This window comes from Marmota monax, unplaced genomic scaffold (genome assembly GCF_021218885.2).
Source record: "Marmota monax isolate L192 unplaced genomic scaffold, Marmota_monax_Labrador192_F-V1.1 WCK01_AAM20220418_F8-fsc00051, whole genome shotgun sequence".
Lineage (NCBI taxonomy): Eukaryota > Metazoa > Chordata > Mammalia > Rodentia > Sciuridae > Marmota > Marmota monax.
In genome coordinates this window covers 3,381,895-3,409,678 of record NW_026695202.1, presented here as the reverse complement: position 1 = coordinate 3,409,678, position 27,784 = coordinate 3,381,895, and the positions used below count along the sequence as shown (strand labels likewise).

Below are 27,784 nucleotides of genomic sequence, written 5' to 3'. Positions count from 1 at the left end.
CGAGATTTACGCCACGTTCCATCCAACTCGTCCCTCGGAAGTGTGGATTTTCGTGTCCACGGAGTTTTGCCACTGCCACCACTATTCAGAACATTGACCTCGTCCCCCAAAGAAACCTGTCCCCGTTGGCAGTGACTTCTCGCTTCCCCCGACCCCACCCCTTCGCAACCACTAATCTGCTTTCTGTCCCTGTGGGTTGCCTGCGGTGGACCTTTCCGATAAATGGAATCAAGGATGGGTGTCTTTCCGTCTGGCTTCTTTCACGTAGCATAGGGTTTTCAAGGTTCATTCATGCTTTAGTGTGCATTAGTACTTTATTTTTGTTAATAGCTGAATGATTCTCTGAAGTGTCATACAGTTCCCCCTTTTGCTCATCTGTTCACCAGTTCATGTACGATTGGGTTTGGTTTTATTTAGATATTGAATATGATACTGCCATGAATATTTGCGGACATATGTTTTGAGTGCACTTGAGCATATACCTAGAAGTGGAAGCGCTCTGTTTAACTTTTTGAAAAACTCCCAGGCTTTACCAAAGCAGCTGTAGCTTTCTACATTCCCTCCAAGCAGTGTATGAGGGTTCCCAGTCGCTTCACCTCCCCACCAGCACTTGTTATTTTCTATTGACTCCCTTTTAAGTTCTGGCCACCCTAGCGGGTGTGAAGCGGTACCTCTTTGTGGTTTTGATTTGCATTTCCCTCATGGTAGGGATGTCAGGCATCTTTTCATATGCGTATTGGTCATTTGTGTATCTTTTTTTGGAGAAATAGCTGTTCAAATCCTTTGCCCTAATTGTCATTGGGTTATTTGACTTTTTACGGTAGAGTTGTGGTGTTCATTTATTAAAAAAAAAAAAAACGCATTCTGGGTTTTGGGACTAGCACTGATTTAAAAAAAAAAAAGCCAACCAACACAACACTAAAATCTGTAATTCTTACACCTGTACTTGGGTAAATGTTGAATAAGTGCCATTTAATCCTTTCACAACACTCTACTTATTATTGGCCTCTTTCCTGTACCCCTTCTATTTTCTCTTATGAGAGATGCTTCAGAAGTCCTGACCAGAGTCAAGAGGGCTAACCTGTACTTGCTATTTTCATATATTCTATGCTTAGTTTGAAAAGTTCTGGTTATCACTTTAATTACAAATAATTTATATTGGTGTCTAGTTAGATGAGCTAATAATAGATTAAATTACTCAGAATTTTATATGCTTCTTGTGAAACAGAGGGTCTTATTTTCCTCAGTTTGTGTCATTTTTAGTACAACCATGGGTGGTAAATATTTTTGATGGCATTAAAGAGCCATTTACAGGTGAATGAGCACTGTTATGCCTATTGCTTGTTAATTTTTCAGTATGCACCAATTCAGCATCAGATCTTGATAGCAAAAATTACTTTGACAGCACTTCCAAGAATTCAGACTCATTGTGCACTAATCTAATAGATTAAAGAAAAAAAATTCAACAATACCTGATAAAGTATAATAAGAAGATTTATTTATTTAAAAAAAATTTAGTTGTAGATGGACACACTACCTTTATTTTACCTATGTGGTGCTGAGGATCGAACCCTGTGCCCCATGCATGCAAGGCGTGTGAGGCCCTGGATTTGATCCTCAGCACCACATATGAATAAATAAATGAAATAGAAGATCCACTTACAAATAAAAAAAATTTAAAAAAGAGAAAAGGTTTATAGGGACCATGGCAATAGGATTTTGCAGAGTTGGGGAGAGAGACTGGGCTCAATTCTGAATATAGCATGGGCAAGTAGGAAGTGATGTCCAAGGAGCAGAGTGGATAGGAAAGTACAAAGGGAGGCCAGGGTGTGGCTTCAGGGTAGAGTGCTCTCGTGGCATGCGCGAGGCCCTAGGTTGGATCCCAATGCTGAAAAAAAAATTAACAAAATAAAAATTTAAAGGCCTCCTTGAGAAGTACAAAGGGCAAACATCAGGGGTTGGGGTTTTCTGGCCAGTCCAACATAACAGGATTTTGGTAAAGATAGATCCCATGATCAATCACCTGGGGGAATGTGGGGGAGCCTGATTAGATAGTCAAGGTGGGAGTTTCTGGTTAAACTAACTCAGCAGGATTCTTTGCTAAACCTGAATTTTACAATGTGCACAGATGGCCCTAGGAGAAGGTTCAGGAATTGGATTAGAGTTTGGTCATGCAAGAATCTTTGTCACTGTTTAAAAGTGTACTACCAAATTTCAGAAGCGTTATAGAAAATAAAAATTTTGAAATAGAAACAGTGAAAAAAGCAACTGATTAAAAGTATGTGAAGTACAGTGCCAATACCCTGTAACCCCAGCTATTTGGGAGGCAGAGAAAGGAGGATCTCAAGTTCAAGGCCACCTTGCGTAACTTGACATGGCCCTATCAACAAAAAAGATAACAAGGATTGGGGCTGGGGCTGGGTACTGTGGTGCACATTTGTAATTCCAGTGGCTAGGGAGGCTGAGACAGGAGAATCAGGAGTTCAAAGCCAGCCTCAGCAATATAGCAATTTAGCGAGGCCCTAAGCAACTTAATGAGACCCTGTCTCTAAATAAAACATAGAAAGGGGCTGGGGATGTGGCATAGTAGTAGAGCACCCCTGGATTCAATGCCCAGTACCACTAAATAAAGTGTGTGGAGAGCAGCTTCAGCTCTACTTCAACCTATGGATTATAAACAGTGGTAATATAATAATAATAATAATATTATTATTATATAATATTATAAACAGTGCTAATATTATTGACTCTTTTATGCCTTGCTGCCTTTATTAGAAGAATAAGGTTGACATTTTCAGTGTATAACTGTGGTTTTTGTTTTGTTTTAGCTATTGAGATTTTTTTTGTGTGGGGGGGAGGTGATTCTGGGGGTCGAACCCAGGGTCTTGGGGTGCAAGGTAGGTACTCTACCACTGCACTACATCTCTAGACCTTTTGAAAAGTTTTTGTTTTGAGACAGGTCTTGCTCTGTTGCCCAGGCTGGGTTCAAACTTGTGATTCTCCTGACTTGGCTTTCCAAGCACCTGGAATTACAGGTTTGCACCACTGTGCCCAGCTGTTTCTTCTTAATTTACGCACCTACTCAGATGAAACCGTAGCACCTGAAAAACTTCGGGTTTCCCTGCAGGAAGGAAAGTCCTGCCCTAAGGTGTTTCCTCATAGGAGGTGAAATGTAAAGGAAAACTTTCTCTAAGGCAATATAAGCCCATAAAGAGCCAGCGAGAGCCTGTCTTATTGACCTTTATCCCTGTTTTAGCAATTAGATAAGTTACTGTAAGAGAAACTAATGATAGGGATGGAGAAAAAGAAGTGTCTCTTTAATCTTGTTTACTTTTACTTAAACATGTGAAAGTTCTGTTGCCGTTCAGAGGGGGACACAAGCAGTCTCCTCATGAGTTGTGGGGTGAGTAAAAGGGTTTTGTGGGCTAGCCTAGGGGATCGGTCACCATTCACAAAAATAACTGCTATTATATTTTCCTTGGAAAAGACTAAACCTCTTTTAAAAAAAAAACTTTTAAAGTGGGTGACCATTTCATTATGTGGTTAAATACATAGATTATATAAGTCCATTTCCTTGTGTTTACTCAAATATTTACCGAGTGTCTAATATGTTAACAGGCATGAGGCTGGGCCCTGGGGATTCAGTGGCGGTCAGGAATGGGTCCTCGCCACCATGAGTTTACAGTCTAGAACTTTGGGACCAGAGGAGGGGAATGAATTTCAAAGGCCAGGAAAGTGATGTCTATGAGCCAAGATCATGAGCAGGATCGGAGAAGCCAGGCGAAAGGGAAGAGAATGTGCAGTACCTGAGGGTGGAACTTTTCTAACTGCAAGTGCTTACTAGTATTTTGTGGCATCAGTTTAGTATCTTGTGTGACAGCATGTGTGTGTGTGTGTATGTGTGTGTGTTTGGTACTGGGGACTCAACCCAAGGTCACTTAACCTCTGCGCCACATCCCCAGCCCCTTTATTTTTTGAGACAGGGCCTCTCCAAGTTGTTTAGGATCTCACTAAGTTGCTGAGACTGGCTTTGAATTTACCATCCTCCTGCTTCAGCCTCCTGAGCTACTGAGACCACAGGCGTGCATCACTGTGCCCAGCAAACCAGTGTTGTTGTTGTTTTTTTTTTTTTTAATTTTTTAAATTTTTTTTTTAGTTGTAGTTGGACACAATGCCTTTATTTTATTTCTTTATTTTTATGTGGTGCTGAGGATCGAACCCAGGGCTACCCACGTGCTAGGCGAGCGCTCTACCTCTGGGCTACAACCCCAGCCCCCACCAGTGTGTTTTTAAAAAAGAAATAAAATAGGAAGGATGGGTCACATGTAGCTACTTACTAGATGGTGAGGGTGGGTGGGGTGGTTTATGCAGGACGAGTTAACCTTATGAAAGTTTGGATTTATCTCAGAGGAAATGAGAAGGCACTGAATTTAGTTGGGGCCTGATTAGATCCATATTTTTCTGAAGGTCTCATTCAGTGTGGAGTCTTTCAACTCAAGTTCAAACTTCAAGTCTCTTGGCCTCGTGTTCCAGGTATTCTAAAATCTGGTTCCAGTCCATTCTAAAGCAGCTTTCCATTGTTTTTATTATTAGAATCTTCTATTTCATAAAGATTCTTTGCCTACCTTTGCATCATGAAGGCAGGCTCTGAGAACAGATCTTACTTTTGTCTTTTCACAGTGAATCTTGCAAGTAGCATGGTGCCTGGTACAGCTGGAGACTAAGAAAATTTTTGTTAATACAGTCTAATTATATACAGTTAATAGAAATGTTATGTAGTAGTGGAGGTGGCTTTGCTGCTCCTAGTAATAACTTGCTTTTGAACCAAAAAAAAAGGTTTTTATTAGAATTTTTTTTCTCAATTGAAGTCATGTTAGTGATAGAAATAAATTACCTTTTAAATAAGTGAATTTAACAAAATTTAATTAAAGAGTACTAGAGATAAGGAAAAAAAAAGCCAATATGCTTTCTATTTTTGGTGTTTCTCCTCCCAAAGAGTACAGGAAAACTGCACAGGTGATTCATAGGAACTAGCAATCCAGCAATTGTTTTTTTTTTTTTTTTCTGTCTTTGGTGGAGGCAGTACTGGGGATTGAACCCAGGGGCTTTGCCTCTGAGCTACATTCCCACCCTTTGTATTTTTTATTTTGAGATAGGGTCCTGCCAAGTTGCTAAGGCTGGCCTTGAACTTGCTATCCTGTCTCAGTCTGCAGAGTGAGTAGGATTACAGGCGCAAACCCCCATGGCCTGTTCAGGGATCATTTTATATTTTGTTTGAACTTAGAGGCATTTCTCTGAGTACTCGCCCAAAGGTAATTTTAGGAAGCTGCTAGGGAGAAAGAGAGGTAAGTTAGATTAAAACATATCAATCATTAGAGGTAAGAGGAAATAGATTTTGTTCTTAGAAGTAAGAATAGAACATCCATATGCCTCAAAGATCTTACAAATAAGAATATGAAGATGTCTCAGTTTGTTGCCAGAGAATCTACTGTCAGAGTACTATGACTTCACAGAATTAATTGTGAAACCCAGTCATGAAAGGAAAACTCTTCCAGTGTATCGTTCTGATAAGTGGCAAGAGAAGTTATGAAAAATTCATGAAAGGTAGAGATTTCAGTTCTGATTCAGGTTTATTGTAGTGTATTTTTGAGGTGTGGAAATTTTCCTAATTAGTTTTGTAGTAAGATTTTATACACACACATGCATACACATCTTGAACTAGAATGCTAGAGTCAAATTTTGCTAACATATGATGGCTTTTTAAAAATACTCATTGAATTGGATACTTCTATGTTCCACTGTGTCCTGTTTTAAGCAGTGCACCATAGAACCAAATGGAAACTATTAACTTGTATAAATTCACAGAAGGAAATAATTCCAGGTGTGGGAAAGTATTGTGCACACAGCTGTTCACTGCAATGTCATTTTGTCAAGAAAACATCCTGCTGTAGGGCAGTGATGCATTAACCTGCGCCAGGACACCTAAGGCCATTGAACCCACGTCTTCCCTCTCTCCTCCCACCTGGGCAGACAGTTCCCCAGAGGTGAGTTCTTTGAGCCCTTTAATGTTTGTGCTTTCTGACTTTTCTTCTAGCCCAGTGGTTTCCAATCTCTGAGGAGGGGTCTCGGTGTCTTCTTGGGTCAGGTAAAGTGGGGCAGAGTGGCTGGGGTACAGGGTGCGGGAACTAGTGTGCTTTGAGTTCACACAGCCGTTTGGTGTATTGGCATTTCACATAGGGCTTAATTGAATCAAAGTGTTGCTCTTCTTAAAAACAAATGTTTATAAACAATTGGTCTAAAGCTGATCGTCTATCTGTCCAGAGGGAGTCTTTGTCCTACCAGAGAGAGATAATCAAGGAGGGGCCCTTAATAGCCTTTCCTATAGCCATAAGGTACAGGGAGCAGGAGGCTTCTCTAGTGGCCCCTGCCCAAGAGTGTTTTAGGACTCCTATTTTCATTTCCTGGTTTCTCCCCTTGTCTACACCCAGGGAGATGCCTTGATTCTTGGCCTCTGCCTTTGGAGATGGCCCTTTCTTATTCCTTTGGTAGTTACAAGCTGAGATCTAGGTCCCAATTAGAGGCCCCCAAAGATTTCCTTGATTGGGATGAGATTTCATTGTAAATTGCTACATCTATTTAAAAAAACAAAACATAGTTTCGACCATACAGTATTCCTCCTTGATGTACCAGAGAGGAGTCAACTAATAAATTTTCAGGATTTTTGCAAGTTGAATTGTTAAACACAGCTATTATTAAAGTTTAAATTACATAAACTTACAGATAATTTACATTAAAACAAAGGTTATAAATAATCAAAACTCTTAGCATCTCCATTTATCTTACTACAGTTTACTATTATTTCTGTTCTTGGGTTATTTACAACTATCCTTATTTGTAGAGTAGAAATCACTCCCCTTGCCCAACTATGAACGAATTGCAACCAGAGGTTGGCTACGGAGCTAAGAGTGCAGCAAAAGATAACGAAGCATTCTGTGAGAATCAATTGGCCATGGGGAACTTCAGGCATATGGTGTATTTTATTATTATTTCTGAAATGTGTTATACATCCTTTGTATCAATAAAATTTATAAAGTGCAAAAAAAAAATTGGTTTAGTTTAGAAAATGAAGTCCTAAGCCGCCTCCTTAGGAATTGCAGGTCTGCACAGATGGCCGCCTGCTGCTTGGTCATGGGAAGCTTCTGCTGGGACCTGTCCACATCCCTTCAGTTTCCTGCCGGGTTGCTGGTCTCTGTGTTAGATATACTTTCTCCTCTTCTCCCATCTCTCAATCTTACTTGTCCTTTAAGGTTCAGCTAATGATCACTTTAGTTATTCATTTAGTTGCCGAACAAATACATATTGTCACATACAAAAGTTGGTTGGATGCTGAGTAGGGAATATGTAGAATTTGTTTCAAAAGCTCATGGCCTTGAAAAGGATGACCTTCATGTATATGAGTGCAGTAAGATGTAAGGAGGTCAGAGCACTATGGGAACAGGAGCTTCTGGACTCTGTGGTCTGACGTCTATAACCAAGGCAGTTTATGCTATGGTTATGTTTCTGGGTCTTCAGAAAACATTTATTTATTAATATATGATGATATGGAGAGTTCAACTGTGAATCAGAGGTGAGACCACTGAGCTACATTCCCACCCCTTTGTATTTTTGATTTTGAGATAGGGTCATGCCAAGTTGCTGAGGCTAGCCTTATACTTGCAATCCTCCTGTCTCAGCCTGCAGAGTCAGTAGGATTGCAGACCTTGTACCTGTGGCCATGTAAGCTGGTGTAGATCATACCAAAGAATACCTGCAGTGGCTTCTGTATCACTAACAGTGGTTAGAGAGTTCTGAATTCAAATCCTATGTCTTTATTTTTATAATATAAGAGATATTTATAATTATTACAGTATCAGCTCATTTGAAAATTATAAACCAGAGATTCAGTACAGCAATGTACAGCATTTTTGTGACTGTGTAACATAGCATATTCATTAGTAAGAGGAGAATGAGGTAGGATGTAAAGTTTTGAGCCTTTTATGAAAATATATACTAATAGTGACTATGATAACAGTAGGTAGCATTTACTGAAAGCTCAGTACAATTTTCTAAGTGGTTGATATGTATTAGGTCACTTAATCCTCACAATAACCCAATAAAGAGGATATTTATTTTTTTTTTCATGAGAAAACTGAAGTCTAGAAGCAAGTGTTCCATAGCTAGTGACAATCAAGATATAATTTGGAAACAAATTTTCCCTCTTAACTGAAGTGTGAAAAAATTTGTTGAATTAGTCACTTATTATTTCACCATAAAAATCGCTCAATATAAATCATGTTATTGACGTACCTAACTATAGCATAGGAAATAGCTCTCTAAACTGTGTTCAATTGCAGATTGTACAAAGCATTTGCTATAAAGATTCCACATGAATAATACAATTTTAAATAGATAGTTATTATTCTCCTTTTAAAAAATGTACCTGACCGAAACCTATAAATTGAGGTCTGGAATTATGATCATGTGTGGATTTTTATAATCTGAATTTAAGCTCTTCTATTACTCCTAAGAACACATACTCTTCCTTTCTCAATCCCTAAAAGGCAGTGTTTAAAAGGCAGGCTAGTAGGCATGTATTTAAGCATCAGCAAGGGGGTACCACAAGAGAGAGAAAACTTAAATAATTCAATATTTTATAATTTTTTTTTTGTACTGGGGATTGAACCCAGGGAGGCTTACCCGCTGAGTCACATTCCCAGCCCTTTTTTGTGTATTATTTAGAGAAAGGGTCTTTCTGAGTTGCTTAGGGTCTTGCTAACTTGCTGAGGCTGGCTTTGAACTTGTAATACTCCTGCCTCAACCTCCCAAGCTGCTAGGATTACAATGTTTTATAATTCTTAAAACAAGAAGCATTCATGGGAGAAATCAGGCCTTTTGGACACCTGAACTTATTTTGTTTGGCTTTTGGGCTACACGTGATGGGTTAGGGGAAGATGTACCTCAGTCCTCATGGTATTCTGGCCCTCTGGGGTAGCTTGGGCCTCATGTAGTTATTTTTCACAGTCATCCAACAAATAAAAGCTATAAATGAAATCATGGTATGAAAAATAGAATGTCGTAGACTAGTGAGTTTGCCTAGAGTGTTTGGGATCTATTAGCTGAATGAGGGCTGTTGTCTTTTAGTTGTGCTGTTCTTTGGGAGAATGTGTGGAGAGAGGAGGAAAGAAAGTAGAAGAGATTTTCGAGTTCCTGGGTGTTTAAAAATAGAGGAAACTGCAAGTAACCTTTAAAAATAAGTGTAGAATAATATTGACCAGGAAAATTTTTATGGATATTTTATGAAATGCAAAAATCGGACACAAAACCTTATGTATAACATAAACCCAGTTTTTGTTTTAAACATGTATTTGGAACAGTCAAGTTCATTGCATAGACCAGTGATCATCTGTGGATGACGGCTTTCCAGGATGGACAGTTTTTGTCTACCCTCAGTTCTTTCTTTATGTAGAAAGAAAAAGAATAAAAGAGAACTCTATGGACATGAGAAGCAAAGGATTGTCCAGTGTTTTTCTGAGCAAAGACCACGTATGGCAGGGAAATTGGGTGGGTGGCCTGGGAGTAGTTTGATCTTGAGCTTTGAGTTGGACCGAGAGTCCTCCAGAAAAGGGCTCCTTGTTTTTCTTTTGTGTTACCTGGTATTGAATTTTAAAAAGTGCTCGGCCCTGACCAAAGTGTAGAGAAGAGAGATGATTGCAGGGGGTAAAGGTACTGAAATAAGTCATTGTTTCAACTGGATGCCAATTGAAACCACACTGTGTACCTGTCCCGCACCTCAGCAGCATGGAGTCTCTTCAGGAGTCTGGGCACTCAAACTCTTAGGGAGAGCAGTTTGGGGAGGCAGAAGGTCTAGCTTCATCCTCAGTGTGAAGGTGTCCCCAGGGACCCTCTGTGGGAGCTGTCTGTGCTGCTTAGTCACCTAGAGGAGGTAAGGGACTGCAGTGGCCAGCTCGCGGGTGGAGGGTGTCAATGCATGCTGGGGACAGGGAAAGGGAAGGACATATGGAGGATGGGCAGAAGTGCTCTGAGTAAATATTTGAAATGCGACAGCCTGGAAAATTATGGGGCCTTCATGATCTTAGAGCCTGGAGTGAAATGATTACGTGTGGCAAGTACTTTTTTTTTCCCCTTTCGCTTTTCTTGAAAGTTCATTTTTCTGTTAAACATTGGTACTTCGACTTCTTTTCTTCCTTTTAAATGTTGGCCCCTTGGCATCTTTTCTACACCTTAAAATTCTGGAAGCTTTTATTTTTAACTTTTAGCTTATTTATTCAGTGAGTCAAATTATGTTTTAAGTTGGTTGTAGAAGTGGGTATGCATTTTTAAAAATGGGACCTAAGAGTATTAGAATGTGATAAAAGAATAAAATATGAAAGTGTACTTTTGTATGAATTCCAAATAACAGTTTCTACTCATTTGAAATGATAATGAGCTATAGTTGCTTAGCTTCTAAATATGAGGATTTCAGATTTATTACAGATTTATAAGTGTTAGAGAAATAGTTAAGGATATATTTTATTATCATGTACTCTATCTTTTGTTACACAAGTGTTGTGTCAGCTTATAAAAACCCCTACAACAAGTATTGAGTTAAAAAAAATAGAAGTACAAAATCATTCCAGAATAGGAATATAATATTAGGTGAATAAGTTGATCATAAGATTTGACTTTCAGATGGAGCTGTTTCCTCCCTGCTAAAAATAGATGGCTCCATCTCTATTAAAGAAAAGCAAAAATACCAGTATTCCAGTGTCAAGTCTCTGTGTGTGTGTGTGTGTGTGTGTGTGTGTGTGTGAGAGAGAGAGAGAGTGAGAGAGAGAGAGAGAGAGAGATTTGCGAGAGAGTGGGGAACACCCTTTCTGTTGTTTGAGGACAATTCCTCAACTTCAGAATAGCTCTCTGGTTCAGCTTGTTTGCCCTCCAGCCCTTCTTAGTCCTGTTCCAAATAGCGGCACAAAAACTTAGGGTAATTGCTTCCTATATTATAAAACTGCTTATTTGTTGCTATTATTTAATCAAATCCCTAGTTCCATGATATTGTTCGCCTTCTGGTTGGTTTCCATGGGGGTAGATAAGACCTGCCTGGTGGCCCTGGTAGAACACACTGTACTGTCCTAGGCGGTGCACCTTGTTCTTTGGACACCTATTTAATCTGTCAACATTTTCCCAGTGGGTAGAGTTGCTTTAACAGTTGATTCCATCTTTGTTGATCCATTGGCTTATTGACTTTGTTTTCTGTTTTTGTTTTGTTTTTGAGATAGTGTCACTGGGCTGCCCAGGCTGGCCTGGAACTCCTGGGCTTAGCCAAGCCTCCTGCCTTAGTCTCCCCAGTAGCTGATTTTGGCTGCTTCTTCTTCTTCTTCTTTTTTTTTTTTTTTGGTGTAGCCTTCTTCCAAATAAAGATTCTTTAAAAATAATTAATAAATTTCTTTTGTTAGTGAGGGGGATTAGAGGTTCTCACGATTCTGAGAATGAAATGAGCTGCTCTGGGTCATTTGGAAGATTATGACACATATTGAGGATTTATTATACAAAGGATTTATCATTCCCACTATTATTTCTGCAGGCTTAAACAAATTCTTTGCAAATATTCAGCTATCTCTTAGGCATGAAGAAACGTTGGGGTTAATACCTTTTATGACATTGCTCTTTCTTGTCCGTGGGCGACCTTAAAAGTGAGAGGTGGCTTCAGGGCCGCTGGCTTCTGGGTGTCAGTAGCTGAATCCTGCCTGGGACTGCTCAAGATTCTGTGTGCTGGGTCGAGGCCACCGGTTTTATAGCAATCTGTGTATGCGGAGGTTAAATGCCCTTCACTCTTCTCTCATTTTCCCCTCTTGTCAAAAATGTTTGATGTCACTACCTGTTGCCCTAAATGAAACTGTGAGCTCTTGAGCTGAGTTTAGGCAGAAAGCTTCCAGTTTAAGCCCAATAAAGTTGAGATTTTTCTCAGAAGCCCTGTGGATAAGAATAATGAAAGGATAAAAATGGTTTAGTAAAAGCTTAGAGCTAGTCAAGGTGGAGAAGAGACTTCTTCAGTGTGATTCCATTATCAAGACTCATGGTCCTTGTGGCTGATACGTTCTTATAGAGAAACTCTTTGGAGACATGTGATCTCATGGTAGCTTCTTCAGGCAAGAGGGATTTTTGTTTTATTAGAAATAAAGAATCTAAGTTCAGAATCATAAAACTAATGTCTAATAGGCTGCTGGGACTTTAAATTTTTCTCTTTAAAATGAGAGGAGTTGGGCATGGTGGAGCCTACCTGTAATCCCGGCTCCTCGGGAAGCTGGGACAGAAGGATTGCAAGTTCAAGGCCAGCAGGCCCAATTTTGTAATTTTAAAAATAAACAAAAAAAAGCACGGGGAATGTAGCTCAGTGGTAGAGTATTTGGCTAGCATGTGTGAGACCTTGTATGACCCCTGGTATCTTTATTTAAAAGAAAAAAAAAAAGAGGGAAAATGGGTGAAGCCTAATTTATTCAGATTTGAATTTTTAAATGAAAATAATTAAAGAAAATTGAGCAGCCATAGAATCCGCTTGCTGCTTGAGTGCTGCAAAGAGCAAGTGGAGTGAGCATCATCCTTATCTTTATGAACCCATCCCACAATGAAGTACTGAGTGTTATTCAAAGGAATAAAAACAATTTATCAAACAAGAAAATAATTTGTACTGTATCAGCTGAGGTCCGGTTTTGTTTGGCATGGCCTTCCTAAAAGTTAATTGAGTTGACTACATAACGTATCTTGTTTTGTGATTAGTGCATTTTAATAACAAAAAGAAACATCAGACTCACAGAGGAACTGAAAGGAGCGGAAAACATGCTTGCAGAAGGGCTTAAGTAAGAAGAGGTAATAATCAAAGTATGACCCATGGGTGGGTGGTTGTGTGCCTCTGTGGGTGTGATGGGACAGTGGTTTTTAGTGTATTGATATAAATATGTTTAAAAACATGTTCAACAAGTTTTTAAAGTTTTGACCAAATGTGATAATTACCGGTAATAGATTACATCAAAACTCTTATTTTTTTGTTATGAATTGTTAAATTACCATTCATACCTTTCTGAATGATTAGGCACAATTAATACCTGCCAACACAGCTTTGCTGAATGTTCTTTTTTTTTTAACACAGATTGAACCTGGGGGCACTCGACCGCTAAGCTATGTCCCCAACCCTTTTGCTCTATTTTATTTTAGAGTCAGGGTTTCACTGAGTTGCTTAGCATCTTGCTGTTGCTGATGCTGGCTTTGAACTTGCGGTCCTCCTGCCTCAGCCTCCTGAGCAGCTGGAATACAGGTGTGTGTCACTGTGCCCGACCTTTGTTGGATATTCTAAGTATTATTTAACTTTTGCAATGGAACAGAATAACTCCTCAGGCACAATGGGCAGGTTTCTCCAAGATTCTGACTTAGGGGCTGGGGTTGTGGCTCAGCGGTAAAGCGATCACCTTGTATGTGTGAGACCTGGGTTCCATCCGCAGCACATAAAAATAAATAAGTTAAAATGAAGGTATTGTATCCAACTACAACTAAAAAATAAATATTAAAAAAAAAGATTCTGACTTAGTAAACACACACATATGTAGTATACTTTTTTCCCTTAACTTTTAAAAATAAACAATTTTAGCACTAATGTTGGATTTTTGTAACTATAGTTGAACTCATAAAGGAGTGCCTGGTATTTCTTTTCCTTTAAGTCACACACCCTCTGACCCAACCACGACAAGGTTGTTACAGGGAACCTGGAATGGATCTTTCCATAAATCCAAATGTACACAGTGGAAAGGGCTGCTCTTTAGTCTGAGGATTTGTCTTTTCTACATTTTTTAAACTTTTTTTTTTTTTAGTTGTCAGTGGACCTTTATTTTGCTTATTTATATGTGGTGCTGAGGATCGAACACGGTGCCTCACACATACTAGGCAAGCGCTCTACCACTAAGCTACAACCTCAGCTCCTTTTTTTTCTATATTTTTGATGTTAAAATGTAGGCTGAGTTTTTAGGGGAAGATTGTATTTATTTAAACTTGGTAAAATTTGGGGCTGAGGTTGTGGCTCACTGGTAGAGCACTTGCCTAGCATGTGTGAAGTACTGGGTTTGATTCTCAGCACCACATACAAATAAATAAAAATAAAGGTCCACTGACAACTAAAAAAAGAAAACCTTGGTAAAATTTGGGAGGAAATTTTTCTGTTGTTTGAGATTCACATGTTTGAAAATTCCTTGACTGTAGACTGGGGCCTTCAGGTGCTCAGGATACCGGATCCCTTAAACTGGGTAGGCATCTGGCAGGCAGATTCCTTTAATAGACACCTTTGGGAAGCTTTGTCAGGTTACGCAAGTCAGGCAACCAGCAATTCCAAACTCTCAGTGACTTTCAGGGCCAGGAGCTTTGGTCATTTCTTGTGTTCTGTACCTGTGGGTGCTATGGTTGGCTCTGGTGCTGCTCTCCATGTGTCCCTGTCCTGGAACCCAGTCTGAAGCAGCAGCAAGTGCCTAGGAGATGCCACTGTCAAAGACGGGGAAAAGAGACATACCTGGGTTGTTCCCGCTGCCCTTCCATGGCCTAAGCCTTCTCATGGCCATACCTGACACCCTGGAGACAGTGTCGCCCTCCTGTGGTGTGGCAGGTGACATGGCATCAGGGAGGGAGAACAATCCTGTTTGGGAGAGGAGTAGTAAAAATGACGTCATCCTGCTGACTCATTTGTAACATATATGACAGCTTAAAGGGCAGTAATGATCACTCTGAGCTTAAGAAACGGCAGCACCTCTGCAGCCCCCAAGAGCTTCTGCACCACTCCCCCGCCCCCACCTCTCAGCAATTGTGTTGGTCGTGCCCTTCCTCTTATACCCCGTTGTACAAATATGCCATGGTCTTTCCACTCAGGGATCAATTTCATTTTTTTTGTTGGTATGAACAGTGCTGCTGAGAACATCTTCCAGTGTCTTCTAGGGGACAGTGCAAGTTTCACCAGGGGCGATGATTGGGTGGGGTTTCTGGATGGTAGGGCACGTGGCTGTGATTTTAGTAGATAATGCCAAGTTCTTTTCCAAGGTTCTGACAGATTTTAATATGTATGGTGATCATTTGGGATACAATTAAAAGTGCAGATTTTGATTTAGTGGGTAGGTTGGGTTCGGGGTGGGAGCTGACTGAGATCCTACAATTTTTTTTTTTTTTTTAGAGAGAGAGAATTTTTAAATATTTATTTATTTATTTATTTATTTTAGTTCTCGGCGGACACAACATCTTTGTTTGTATGTGGTGCTGAGGATCGAACCCGGGCCGCATGTATGCCAGGCGAGCACGCTACTGCTTGAGCCACATCCCCAGCCCCGAGATCCTACATTTTTAACAAGCTCCCCGTGCTGCTGTAGCCGCTGGACCATAGGCCATAGTCTCGAGTAGCAAGGTCTAAGGTACTCAGATAGGCAGAGTCCCCCCTGTGTTGGTTGTGCCTAACGCACAGAGTCTTTGGAACAAAACTGAGAAATAACAACATTTGCTACAGCTAGGTCTACCTAAGTTTTAAAAATCATGTCTTTTTTTTTTTTTTTTTGCAGTACAGAGGGACTGAACCCAGGGCCTGGAACAGCTAGCCAAGTGCTCTACTACTGAGCTACATCCCCAGATCTTTGTTATTTTATTTCTTTTGAGACATGGTTTCACCAAATTGCTTAGGCTGGCCTTGAACTAGCTGTCCTCCTGTCTCATCCCCCCAAGTGTGCAGCCACCACACCTAGCTTTACGCCTGACATTTTTATTGACATTGTTTAGATAATGTTTATTTTTAAATACTTGTTTTTATGGATTATGGTGTGATGTTTTGATCTAGGTATACATTGTAGAAAAATTCAGTCAAGCTAATATATTCCTCACCTCACCACCTTGTTTGTGTGTATGTGTAGAGAACACTAAACTCTATCATTTGAGCAGTTTTAAAGCATGCATTACTATTAACCATGGTTATGCACTGTAATATGTCACTGAAGGCTTATTCTTCTCTCACTGAAACTTTGATCAACATCCTCTCTTTCCCCATCCCTTCTCCTTTTCCCCTCCAGTCTCTGGTAATTACCTTTTCATTCTCTATGACAGCAACTCTTTTAAATTTCACATGTTAGCAATTTCATGAAGTATTTGTCTTTGTGTGCCTGACTTATTTCACTTAGAATAATGTCCTCTCCATCCATGTTCTGAATGACAGAATTTCCTTTTTCTTTGTAGGCTGTATACTAGTCCATTGTGTATGCATACCACATTTTCTTTATCCATTCATCCATTAATGAACTTACTTTGTGTCCAGATCTTGCTATTGTGAATAATGCTGAAATAAACATGAGAGTGTCGATATAACCCCCAACCCACAATTTTAACCACTATACTTGCTGAACCTGTTGCACATACTTTTTTTAAAAAAAAATTCTATCTGTGCAAATGTTGGCCATTAGTGAATAAAATTATGATTTCTTTTTTCCTAAAGAAAGAAATATATAAAACTCTTTGTATAGTTTACAAAGAGGTCAGAATTTAAACCTGAACCAGTCTACAAAAGGTTTTGAAGAGCTGGGTGGTTCTTAGCTATGTGAGTATTAGATTAGTGGAACCTGCCAAGTAGCTGAAGAGTGACCCATAATGTCTCTACGGGCGTGCCTCAGAGTAAGCACCTTCAGCCAGGGGAAGCTTGGATGGATTCTATTATTTTTTAACATTTTACCTGTTTTTACTCATTCGCAAATGAATAACAGATACAGAATTGATATTTAATAGTACTTATGGACATTACTCATTTTAATTCAACCCACAAAGCTATTTTGATTGCAATCCATAATTCAACAAGAAGAGTTTCTAAGTGATTTCTTTAAAGGAAGAAAGTAAAAGGAGTCCTTGGGGAGGTGTAGACTTTGTCACTTAGCAAGCATGAGAATAACTGGATGAAGTGAAGGATAACGAGAACAAACACACTTTCTTGGAGAAGGCTGGTGATATGTGATCCGCAGCATGTGCTCGTTGAAGGGCAGTTCCTAGTTTTCCCTTTCTCATGGATTAATTCTATTTGTAGTACTTACAAACTGCATTAAAAAAGAAAAAAGCAAAACACTGTGCAAACAAACACCTCTCAGAGTAGCTTCAACAGTGGAGATTGAGTGGCCACATTATTGGGAGGAACAGGGGTGGTTGGAGCTCTGACCCTGTGGATCCTCTTCTCATGCAGGTGGGTTTCCCTGCAAGCGGCAGTGATGGTGGTGGCTGGGGGAGTTTTGTGACAGCTTCAGAATTATGTCATGCCAAGGGCAGTGAGAACTCTCCCCCAGAGGCCCTCCCCTTTAAAGTAGCCTGTCAGTCATTCACTTTTTGTTAAATTAACTGTGTCCTTCATGGCCTTTCTCCAGATTGACTCAGTTACTTATTCGCCCATTTGTTTTTCTTTCCCACTACAAGGTAGAACCGACTAGACCAGGGACTGTGCCCGATTCCTTAATTACAGCAGCCCCAGCATCTAGTAGGCCCTCAGGCAATGGTAAGCAACAAATATATGAAATTCCAGGGAAGGTTCAAGTCCTCTTTTTTTTTTAAAAAATTGTATATTAGTGCATTATATTATATATCATGTGGGGTTCACTTTGACATAGTTATACAGGCATGGAGTATAACTTGTTCCATTTCAGTCCCAGTGCTTCCCTTTGCCCCCTCCTTCCTCCTTGTTTCCTTTCCTGTATTCTACCAGTCTGTCTGTCTGTCTGTCTCTCTTTCTAGTTTTTAAATGAGAGCATTGTAGATACACATCAGGGTGAAATGCCCTGTGGTGTGTTCATCCAGCCCATGGGTAGGTTTGGTCAGTCTCTTCCACTGTTCCTCCCTTTTCTGTCCCTCTTCCCTCCCCACTGCTGAGAGCCATAGCCGAGTCCCAATGATGCACGGCATTTTTGCCAGAACAGAGTGGTTGAGAGGTGACGCCAGCAAGCCATTGAGATGATAATGGTTATGTTAAGCTGTGTATATTAGACCCCTGCTGTCCACCTAGGCCTGCTACTTTGGAGTTCTCGCAGGGATTCTCCGAGAGTTCCCATTGGTTGGGGAAGTGCCGAAGGAGGGATTTCCGGTTGGTGGTTCCTGGAGGAGCCGCGTGGGTGGCGTTCAGGAGAGTTCCCGGGAGTGTGTGTGCAGTGTGTGCTGGTGGAGTTCAGAAATAAAGTTTGTTCCTGCTTCAGTGGCTTGTGATTTGTGCCCAGCCAGACTGCGGCACCCCACCAGTCACTTCCTCTACTCCATTGATCTTTCTTCTATTTTCATGGGATTCTCTGGGTTTTTCTGCCCTTATTTTGGTCTAGCTTCAGCATCTGAGAGGAAACGTTTGATCTTGACTTTGAGTCTGGCTTATTTCCCTTAGCATGATGTTGTTCTCCAGTTTCATCTGTTTGCCAGCAAATGCCGTCATTTCATTCTTCCTTGAGTAAAACTCCTCTGTGCAGAGAGGCCACATTTTCATTATCCATCTGTCTGTTCTCTGGTTCCCCAACTTGGTCATTGTGGATTGCACTGCTATAAACACTGATGGGGCTAGATGGCTGTAGTGTGCTCATTTGAAGTCCTTTGGGTATGTGCTGGGGAGGGGAGAACTGGGTTAAGTGGGGGTTCCCTTCACAGTTTTCTTTCTTTTTACTCCACACTGCTTTCTGGAGTGGTTGTACTAACTTTCAGCCCCACTGCGAGGTCTGAGTCGGGTTTCCCCACATCCTTGCCAGCCTTGATTATTATTGTATTCTTGATGATTGCCATTCTGATTGGAGCAAGATGAAAGCTCAGTGTGGTTTTGACTTGTGTTTCCCCAATTGTTAGAGGTGTTGAATCTTTTTCATATATATGTCGGCCATTTGCATTACTTCTTTTGAGAAGTGTTTAGTTCTTTTGTCCATTTATTAATAGGATGGGTTTGTTTTTGGTTTTTTTTGGTTTTTGGTTTTAGCCTGCGGCCAGCACAGGCTTCATAGGTGAAGGTTCAGCTGCATGAGAAATCCACAGGGAGTTTGAATTACAGAGAGAGACTCTAATTACCTTTAAACCAGCTCCAGGACGGCTTCTCCTACCTCCAGCTTCCAGCTACCTATTAGGGTAGCGAGATTTACTGAAGAGGCCAGTGAGAGAGAGAGAGGGGGAACACGCCAGGGAGTGGACTTTTATTGGGGAATAAAAAATTCTGGAGAAAATCCCATCCAATGAAGATTAAGGGGGCAGTGTCCCAAGGTCAGGTGAGACGATTGGGTCTTCAGGGGCTGTGGTCAGGCACGCCTCCACACAGACAAGCCCTCGGACCCGAAGGGTGGGGAAAGCTCTGTACACAAAGATGTGTCTCAGCGCCTCTTGCCCGGCCAGGGAGGTGACTCGAATCACGTGCAAGGATGGCCTCCCACGTTTGGTGTTAGTTCCTTGATTTCTTTATATATTCTGGATATTAATCCCTTGTCTGAGGAGCAGTGATAAAGATCTCCCGTTCCATAGGCTCTCTCTCTTCATGTTCTTGTTTTCTTTGCTGTTCTTTGCCTTTTAATTCCATGTCATCCAGCTTACTGACTCTTGGTTTTATTTCTTGGGCTTCAGGAGTCTTGTTAAGAAGTCACTGCCTGTGCCTTGGGTCCTTGGTGAGCCACTTGTCATCACTGTGTCTGGAAGGTTTCCATTGTGATCAAAAGACCTACCAGAATCTCCCGGAGCAGGAAAGGCCAGTTTCCCACAGGAATGAGATACCATTAGCTAAAATATTGGGGAAAGATATTGAGCAAATACTAATAAATCATCTGTCCGCTGTGTGTTTCGTGTTCTTGAAACATGGCTTAGCGTTTCACCCAACTGCTCGCCCTCATGCACGGGGTTGACCAGCTTCTTCACTGTGCGAGGGTGCTTGGCTGAAGGGATGGACAGGGTCTGAAGTCTGGCCCAAGGCCCTGCTCAGAGTGTCCTTTTTCTGAGAAGCACTCTTTTATCATTCACCCAAATTTCTGTGGTCTGTGTGCACAGTGGCCGCAGAGCCCACCTCTCCATCCGACCCTCTGAACGGCTTGTGCTGCAGTAGGACTGCTAGGAGTAGGGGCGTGAGCAGATGTGCTGCACATCTGGATCCCATCGACCAACTCCGCGGCACTCCCTTAGCCACATCCTGAGAGATTCTGAGAGATGACGCGTCTTGGGAAACCCCCCTTTCCCCTTTCTTCCCCATTTCTCTACTTGGCGTTGCTTGTTGGGCGAGTGTCCTGAGCACATTTAGAGCTTTCTGAACTTCAAGTTGGCTGAATCAGGAGAGGAAGCTGCCCTCCATCCTTCTTGTTTACCTGCTTTTCTCCGCCATTTCCACTTTCATCCACCTGGTAATTCTGCTTCAAGAGGAAGAACTTGCCCATCCCTGGTCCTTTGGTGGAATAGATCTTGGGTTTGTTTTGCATTTTATTTGATTAAAGACTTCTTTGAGGAAGTGAAATGCTATTTTTTAAAAGGCAAATGAGTTGAATAAATAAAAACTACTCAGTCTCACTCCGGTAAAGCTGCAGATCTCTGACATTCTAGATGGGTAGTTTCCATTCCAGAAGCTCCTGGCCGCTCTTCAGGTCTTTTTCTAGTACTCAGTTTCATCTCCACTCTGCATGGGTTCCCTTCATGGGATGTTCTTTAAACATATTTTCCCTATATACTGATCATCCTGCAAGGGACAAAACTGGCAACTACTGTCACTCTTTGACACCTGTGGGGAACTGGTTCCAGGACTCCCCACAGATACCCAATTCTGTGGATATTCAGGTCCTCATATGAAATGGTATTTGGATATAACCAATGCACATTCTAGCCTAAACTTTAAGTCACCTCTAGGTTATTTAGAGTACCTAGCACAGTGTAAATGCTCTGTAAAAGTTTTCTACTATCTTGTTTAGGGATGACAAGAAGAAACAGTTGTGTGTTCTCAATACAATGCATTTTCGGGGCTGGGGATGTGGCTCAGGCGGTAGCACGCTTGCCTGGCATGCGTGCGGCCCAGGTTCGATCCTCAGCACCACATTCAAACAAAGATGTTGTGTCTGCCGAAAACTAAAAAATAAATATTAAAATTCTCTTTAAAAAAATACAGTGCATTTAAGCATATTGTCCACCTGTGATTGGTTGAACTCCTGGATGTGGAATCCGCAGGTGTGGAGGGTCCACTGCAGCATTTCATCTACTCATTACCTTCTCAGCGCAGGTCCTTAGAAGTCTGTGCTGTGGAAGTTAAAAAAAAAAATTGTGGGCCTCAAACATAGATATTCTTAATAGGTTTGGGGTCCTGGAATGTATATTCTGAGAATTCCCTGGTAGGCATTCCCAGACTTCCCATAATCAGAGGGAGGAGAGGAGGGTGAATGAAGGACGAAATGGGTGAGTCAGGCCCTTGGCCTACACAGCCCCACGTCTTTCTCCCTTTTCCACAGCTTCCTGTTTCTCTTTCTCTCCGAGGAGAGGAGGTGGATGCTCCAAGGCACGGAAAACAAATGTACTGAATAATGCAGTGGTTTTCCTTAAAACCAGCAATACTGGTGGCAGCTCTTCTTGGTCTAGCTTGGTAGATAGGCAGTCCCATAGGTGGTGGGGCCACCTGTCCTTTATCATATCAGTGACAGTGTCTTGATCTTGGGAGTACAGACCCACTTGGGTGTTGGTGACATACAGCCGAGGCCTTAGACCTGTCAGTCGATAGCTTTGAAAGCCCCTCCAGCTGAGGCAGCATTTGTGCAAACAGGCTCTCCACCTGAGCAGGTGGCGTGTGGCCCTGCAGCTTCAGTGCCCATCACACTCTGATTAACTTCAGTGCGTGTCTCTTTAGAGGGGCCTACTGTGGGAGGAAGGGCCAGGCAGACTTTGAGAAGTCCGGAAGTGCGTTCCAGGCTTTTGCTTTGGTTGGCTTGCAAATTGCAATTGAATGAATCTCTGTAATCCCTTTAATCAGTTTGGTTATTTTCTAAATAATAGAAGGATTATATTCTTTAAGTCAGTTATAGGGAATTTTTTTTGTATGTCAGAACTACGACTATGACTGTAACCTAATTTTATATCAGGATATCTACCAGGCGTTGTTACTGTAGACATCATCATCATTTCTTATTTTAATAACAAAAGTTGATTAAGTTGTAAATAAAGTAATATGGCTTATTATTTAATGTTTAAAGTGTAGTGAATGCTATCTACTTTATCTTGTGTATGTAAAAGTTGGTGTCATTAGATTGAGTCCTCTATAGTAATTATTATTTCATAGATTCATCCACTGTGGAACTTCAGAGGCCGCTAAAGACCTTACATGGGAATTAGTTACATAAAGTGTGCAAAAATAAGAAATGCTTTTAAAAAGATCGAGCACAAAAAATAACTCTGTAGTTTCTTTCAAAGCAATTATGTGGCACAGAACAGTTGTTTCTGGCCCACAGAATCTAGTGTGAGCACCTTAGGCTGCTTAAGATGCGTTTTATACTTTAACTCTGCAAATCTAGATAGCAGGATAGTTCATCTGAGTTTTAAACTTTGATTTCTTTTTTCCTGGCAGATCCAGTTCCGAGGTGGAGCTTCTGAGCATCCTTGATTCCTAGAGGAAGCGCTGCCGAAGGATGGAATCAACAGCTTAACCTTGGCAGGTGTCTGGGTGGCTCTGGTTCATCTGCTATGGTCACGGAGCCTGAGGTCTAAGGAATACAGGGACTTTTGTGATGACAATATGACTAATAGTAAAGGAAGATCTATTAGCAGTAAAACAAGTGGTGGTTTCAGTAGTGGAGAAGGTTTTGTCGATTGGACTTTAAATTTAAATACAATTCAGTCTGACAAGTTTTTAAACTTACTGTTGAGCATGGTTCCAGTAATTTACCAGAAAAGCCAGGAAGACAGGCACAAAAAGACCAACGGCCTTTGGCAAGATGGGTTGTCAGGGGCAGGCCAGGCGTTCAGTAGCAGGTCCGAGCAGCACGTGGAGTACCACGGTTTCTCCGAGCAGCCTTTCCACGGGAGCAGCGGGCACGCACCCTCAAACTGCAGTCCCAAGTACGACGACTACGCCAACTACAATTACTGTGACGGCAGGGAGGCCTCGGAAACGACTGCCATGCTGCAGGGCGAAGACGTGTCCAGTGAGGGCGACGAGGACGTCATTGTGGAAACAAGCCAAAAGTTGCCCAAGGAATCCAGTGGCATCATGGCCCTGCAGATCCTGGTGCCGTTTCTGCTGGCTGGATTTGGCACGGTTTCAGCCGGCATGGTTTTGGATATAGTCCAGGTGAGTGCTCAGGTTAACCCTGCTCTCTTTCTGGTCATTCCATCCTCATTAAAATGCTCTGTTCGTATAGGTTAAGAATTTCAAAACAGCCAGCCAACCTACTTTTCTTTCTCACTTTCTGAAGTGCTGGAATTTGAACTCAGGGCCTCGTGCATGCTAGGGAGACGCTCCACCACTGAGCTTCATCCCTAGATAAGAATAGTCATTCTAGCCATAAAGTAATTCAAAACAAGTTAGTTCATGGAAAACCCAGGGCTGGGATATATCTCTGTGATAGCATGTGTGAAGCCCTGAATTTGATCCCCAGTATAAAAAGGGAGAAAGGAAAAACTCAATAAATGTTTTATTAAATACTTGTTAATATAGTCAGTAAAAGTTAATATGTGCTCATTAAAACAAATCCAAACATTAAAGACTATTAGGTAAAAGATGGAATCACATTTACTACTCATCTCCAAACCCACACTCCCTCCTTCCAGAGATTACCACTGTTGAGGCTTTTTTCTGTGGTGTATTTATACATATCTGAGTTCTTTTCAGAAATAAAGATGAAATGCTACATATACTTTTCTGCAACTCATTTTCATTATTTAGTAATACATATTGTACACACATTGGTTCTCAAAGATTTCTGCATTTAAAATGAGTGCTTTGGCTGGGGACTAAGCTCAGTGGTAGAGCACCGGCCTAGCATGTGTGAAGCCCTGGTCCAATCCCCAGTAATTCAAAAACAAATAAAAATAAAAATGGCATTAAAAATAAGTGCTTGATGTTCCATTATATGTATATACCAAAATTTATTTATTCTTCTTCCATGCTGCTGTTCCAGTAAATATCCTGGTGAATGTATCTAAATGTATCTTTATGTACTTGAACTAATATGTTCATAGGTTATGAAATATATATAAAATAAAAATATATATTTTTTGGTAGTACTGATGATTGAGCTCAGCACTTTGCACTTGCTAGGCAAACATTCGGCTACTTCCCCACTCCTTTGTTTTTTAAATTTTATTTTGAGACTGGGTGTCCTTAAGTTGCCTAGGCTGGCCTCAAACTTGAGATCCTCTTGCTTCAGCCTCCTGAGTAACTGGGATTATAGGCATGTGCTATGATGCCCAGCTCATAGAATACATCTTAAAAATGAGATTTCTGCTGGGCGCAGTGGCTCAGGAGGCTGAGGCAGAAGGATCCTTGAATTCAAAGCCAGCCTCAGCAAAAGCTAGGTGCTAAACAACTCAGTGAGACTCTTTCTCTAAATAAGATATATAAATAGGACTGGAGATGTGGCTCAGTGGTCAAGGGCCCCTGAGTTCAATCTCCAGTACCCTGCACCCAAAAAAGAGATTCTGAAATTCAAATGGCCAACAAATACATGAAAAAATGTTCAACACCTTTTGCAATCAGGAAGATGCAAATCTAATTACACTGAGATTTCATCTCCTTCTAGTCAGATTGTCAGTCATTGAATACAGATATGCCGAGCTCATAGGCACACTCCTGTTAACTGGAGGCTGAAGCAGGAGGATCACAAGTTCAAGGCCAGCCTCAGCGATTTAGTGAGACCCTCAGAAACATAGACCCTGTCTCAAAATAAAAAATAAAAAGGACTGGATATGTACCTAAGTGGTAAAGTACCGCTGAATTCAATTCCCAGTAAACTTCCCACAAAATACAAATAATAATAAATGCTGGCAAAGATGCAGGAAAAAGAAACACTTCTATGCTATTGGTGGGGCTGTAAATTACGGTAGCCATTATGGAGGTCAGCAAGGAGGATTCTCAAAAGACTGGACGTAGCACCACCACATGACCCAGCTCTACCACTCCTGGGTATTTATCCAAAGGAATTAGCACACTACAGCGATCCTTGCATTCCCATGTTTATAGCAGTACAATTCAGAATCGCCAAGTCATGGAATCTGCTTAGGTGTCCAACAGCAGATGACTGGATAATGTGGTGTATATGTACAACAGCAGTTTATTTAGCCATATGAAAAATGAAATCATGTCATTTGCAGGGAAAAGGATGGAACTCGAGAACATTCTGTCAAGTGGGATTAGTCAGAACCAGAAAATGCAGGGCCATAGGTTTTTCTCTCATGTGGAAGCCCCAGAGAAGAAGGAAAGAAAAGGGACCTTAGGAAAATAGACCAGGAGACCCGAGGGAGTAGGGGAGAGGAAGTGGGGGTACAAAGGATGAAATGAGCCAAATTTTGAGTGTGCATCTGTGAGGATATCACAATGAAGTCCATTATTAGGTAAAACTGTAATTCACCAATCAAAAAAGGAGTCTGCTGGGTGTTAGAGTGTGTGTGTGTTTATAATTTTGCAGATATGTCCCATCTTGCACTCCTACCATAGATACATAATACTCTTATTTTCCTACACCATATCAGCACTGGGTATTCTTGATCTTTTTAATTTTTGCCAAGCTGTGGGAAAATATTATTGGGTTTTAATCAACTTTATCTTTCTACTGTTTTCTGGGTGCTGGGGTTGAACTCAAGCCGAGTGCTTGCTAGGCAGGTGCTCCAGCCCTGAGCTTCACCCGGCCCTCAACATTTTTTGATGGTTCTTAATGTTTTGTGTTTTCCATGTCTTTATTTTAGCCATGGTGATTTTTTTCTGTCAATTACTATTTTTGTATCTTTTATTCATTTTAAAAATGGATGTGCTACTTACTGATTTGTAGGGGGTTTAAATGTATTGTGGTTACAGAACTATTTTTCTGAAGTAGTAAATTGTCAAAATGTGGTATCTTTTACTGTCAGTTTTCATCCTTCCGAGGAAGGTTGACCACGGCCAGTGTGTTAGGCAGGGTACCTTGTAATTTGCTTTTTATAATTTGCTTCCTAAAAGAATCTCAGGTTATTTGTGACTCTGAGCCATCAGTCGATAGCATTTTTATCTAAATGGAAATGTACACAAATAGAAACATTCCCACCAGCAGAGGGCAAAAGGAATTGTATTAAGTTCTTTTTAACAGAAGATAACACCAAAGGGGGACCGACCCCATCTAACATTTGAAATATGATTGTTTCAGGTTATTATGATGGTGTCACAAGATGCTACAGTGGATAAGCTGTCTTTGGTTGGATTTTTTTCTGATATACTAATCATTGTGAAGAAACACCATTTAGCTGGTGGCTCCTATAAGAATAACATGTTAGGGGACAGAGTGGCCGAGTATTTACGTGGTTCTTCATGTGCATTCCTCCGGTGTCGTGTTTGCTTGTGTCTTGTTAGTGTTGGAAAGACTAGCACATGTATAATTAATTAAAGGTCCTGTGGACTTTAGGACTACTGACCTCATGAATTTATAGTGTCAAACCTTAGTACTAAAAATGGCAAAAATAGTATGTAAATGTTTTGAAGGATTTTATTTAGGCTTTTAAAAACTTTTTATTTGTAAAACTTAATGCATTCAGAGTGTACAAAGCAAAAACATTAGAGCTTGGTGGATTTTTATAATACAAACTTCCATATAACCATCAACCAGCTCAAGAAACAGCATCTGTACAATCCTTCATTAGCCTTCTTTGTGTCCTTAAGTTTCATGGGACCGTACTTTCATTTATTTTCATTGCTGCATAGTACTCGATTGTATGAATGTCCTGCAATTTCTCTATTCTACTATTGATGGACATCGGGAGAAAGAGTGTTTGCAGTAGGTGTTCGTGTGTACAAATTTGTTGGCTCTGTGTATAGATATGGGATTTCCAGGTCTCAGAATATGTAGGTACTCAAGTTTAATAGATGTGAGGTGGCTTTCCAAACTAATTGTACCAATTTTCCCTCTAGTTAGCAGTGTACAAGAGATCCTACTGGTCTTTGTGCTTATTTATACTTGGAATCAGCTGTCTTTCTAATTTTAGGAATTCTCACACATGCGGGTGGTTTCTCATCATGGTGTTAGTGGGTATTTCTCTGGTGCTAATGATGCGTGCTGACCATTTGGATATGCCTGGTAAAATGTCCTTGCTGATTTTTTTCTGTTTTTCCTAGAGGCTTGTAGGAGTTATTTATATTTCTTGAATATGAACTTTTAGGTTCTATGTATTAAAAATATCTATTCCCCTGGCTTGCCTTTTTATTCTTTCCGTGGTGCATTTTGATGAGGAAAACTTCTTAACTTTGAAACATTTCTTCCTCCTACTTTCCCTTGGTTTGTGTTGTCTCTTTCAGAAATCCTCCCATACCCTGTGGTAATTAAGATGTCCTTATGTCACCTTCTCAGTGCTTTGGTGCTTCCTTTTGCTTTTAGACCATCCCTTGCCTGGACGGACTTTTTGTTCAGAGTGGGAAGTGGGGGCTGTATTTTTTCTTTCCACGTACATTTCCTGTTGTATCCATGCTGTTACATAATTGCTCTCAAAATAATATGTCAAATTTTGAAAGGAAAACAAAGCAAGACTGAACTGCGGCCACTGCCTGGCCCTGCTCCTT

At 40.8% G+C, this 27,784-nt stretch overlaps 1 protein-coding gene across 8 annotated transcripts in view; it reads left to right on the top strand.

Annotated features, from left to right (window-relative positions):
* Positions 1-27,784, top strand: part of Slc41a2 (solute carrier family 41 member 2) — a 144,774-nt gene that overhangs the window by 1,028 nt on the left and 115,962 nt on the right. For 7 of the 8 annotated variants that reach the window (XR_006848514.2, XR_006848510.2, XR_009225440.1 and 4 more), the window contains exon 2: positions 22,613-23,335. Coding sequence is in view for 3 of the 8 variants with exons in the window: in XM_058574299.1 (XP_058430282.1) it covers positions 22,781-23,335 (555 nt within the window). In the remaining 5 variants the exon portion in view is untranslated. Of the gene's footprint in view, positions 1-9,597; positions 9,983-22,612; positions 23,336-27,784 lie in introns of those variants that run through there. The other variant, XR_006848513.2, reaches the window with a different exon arrangement.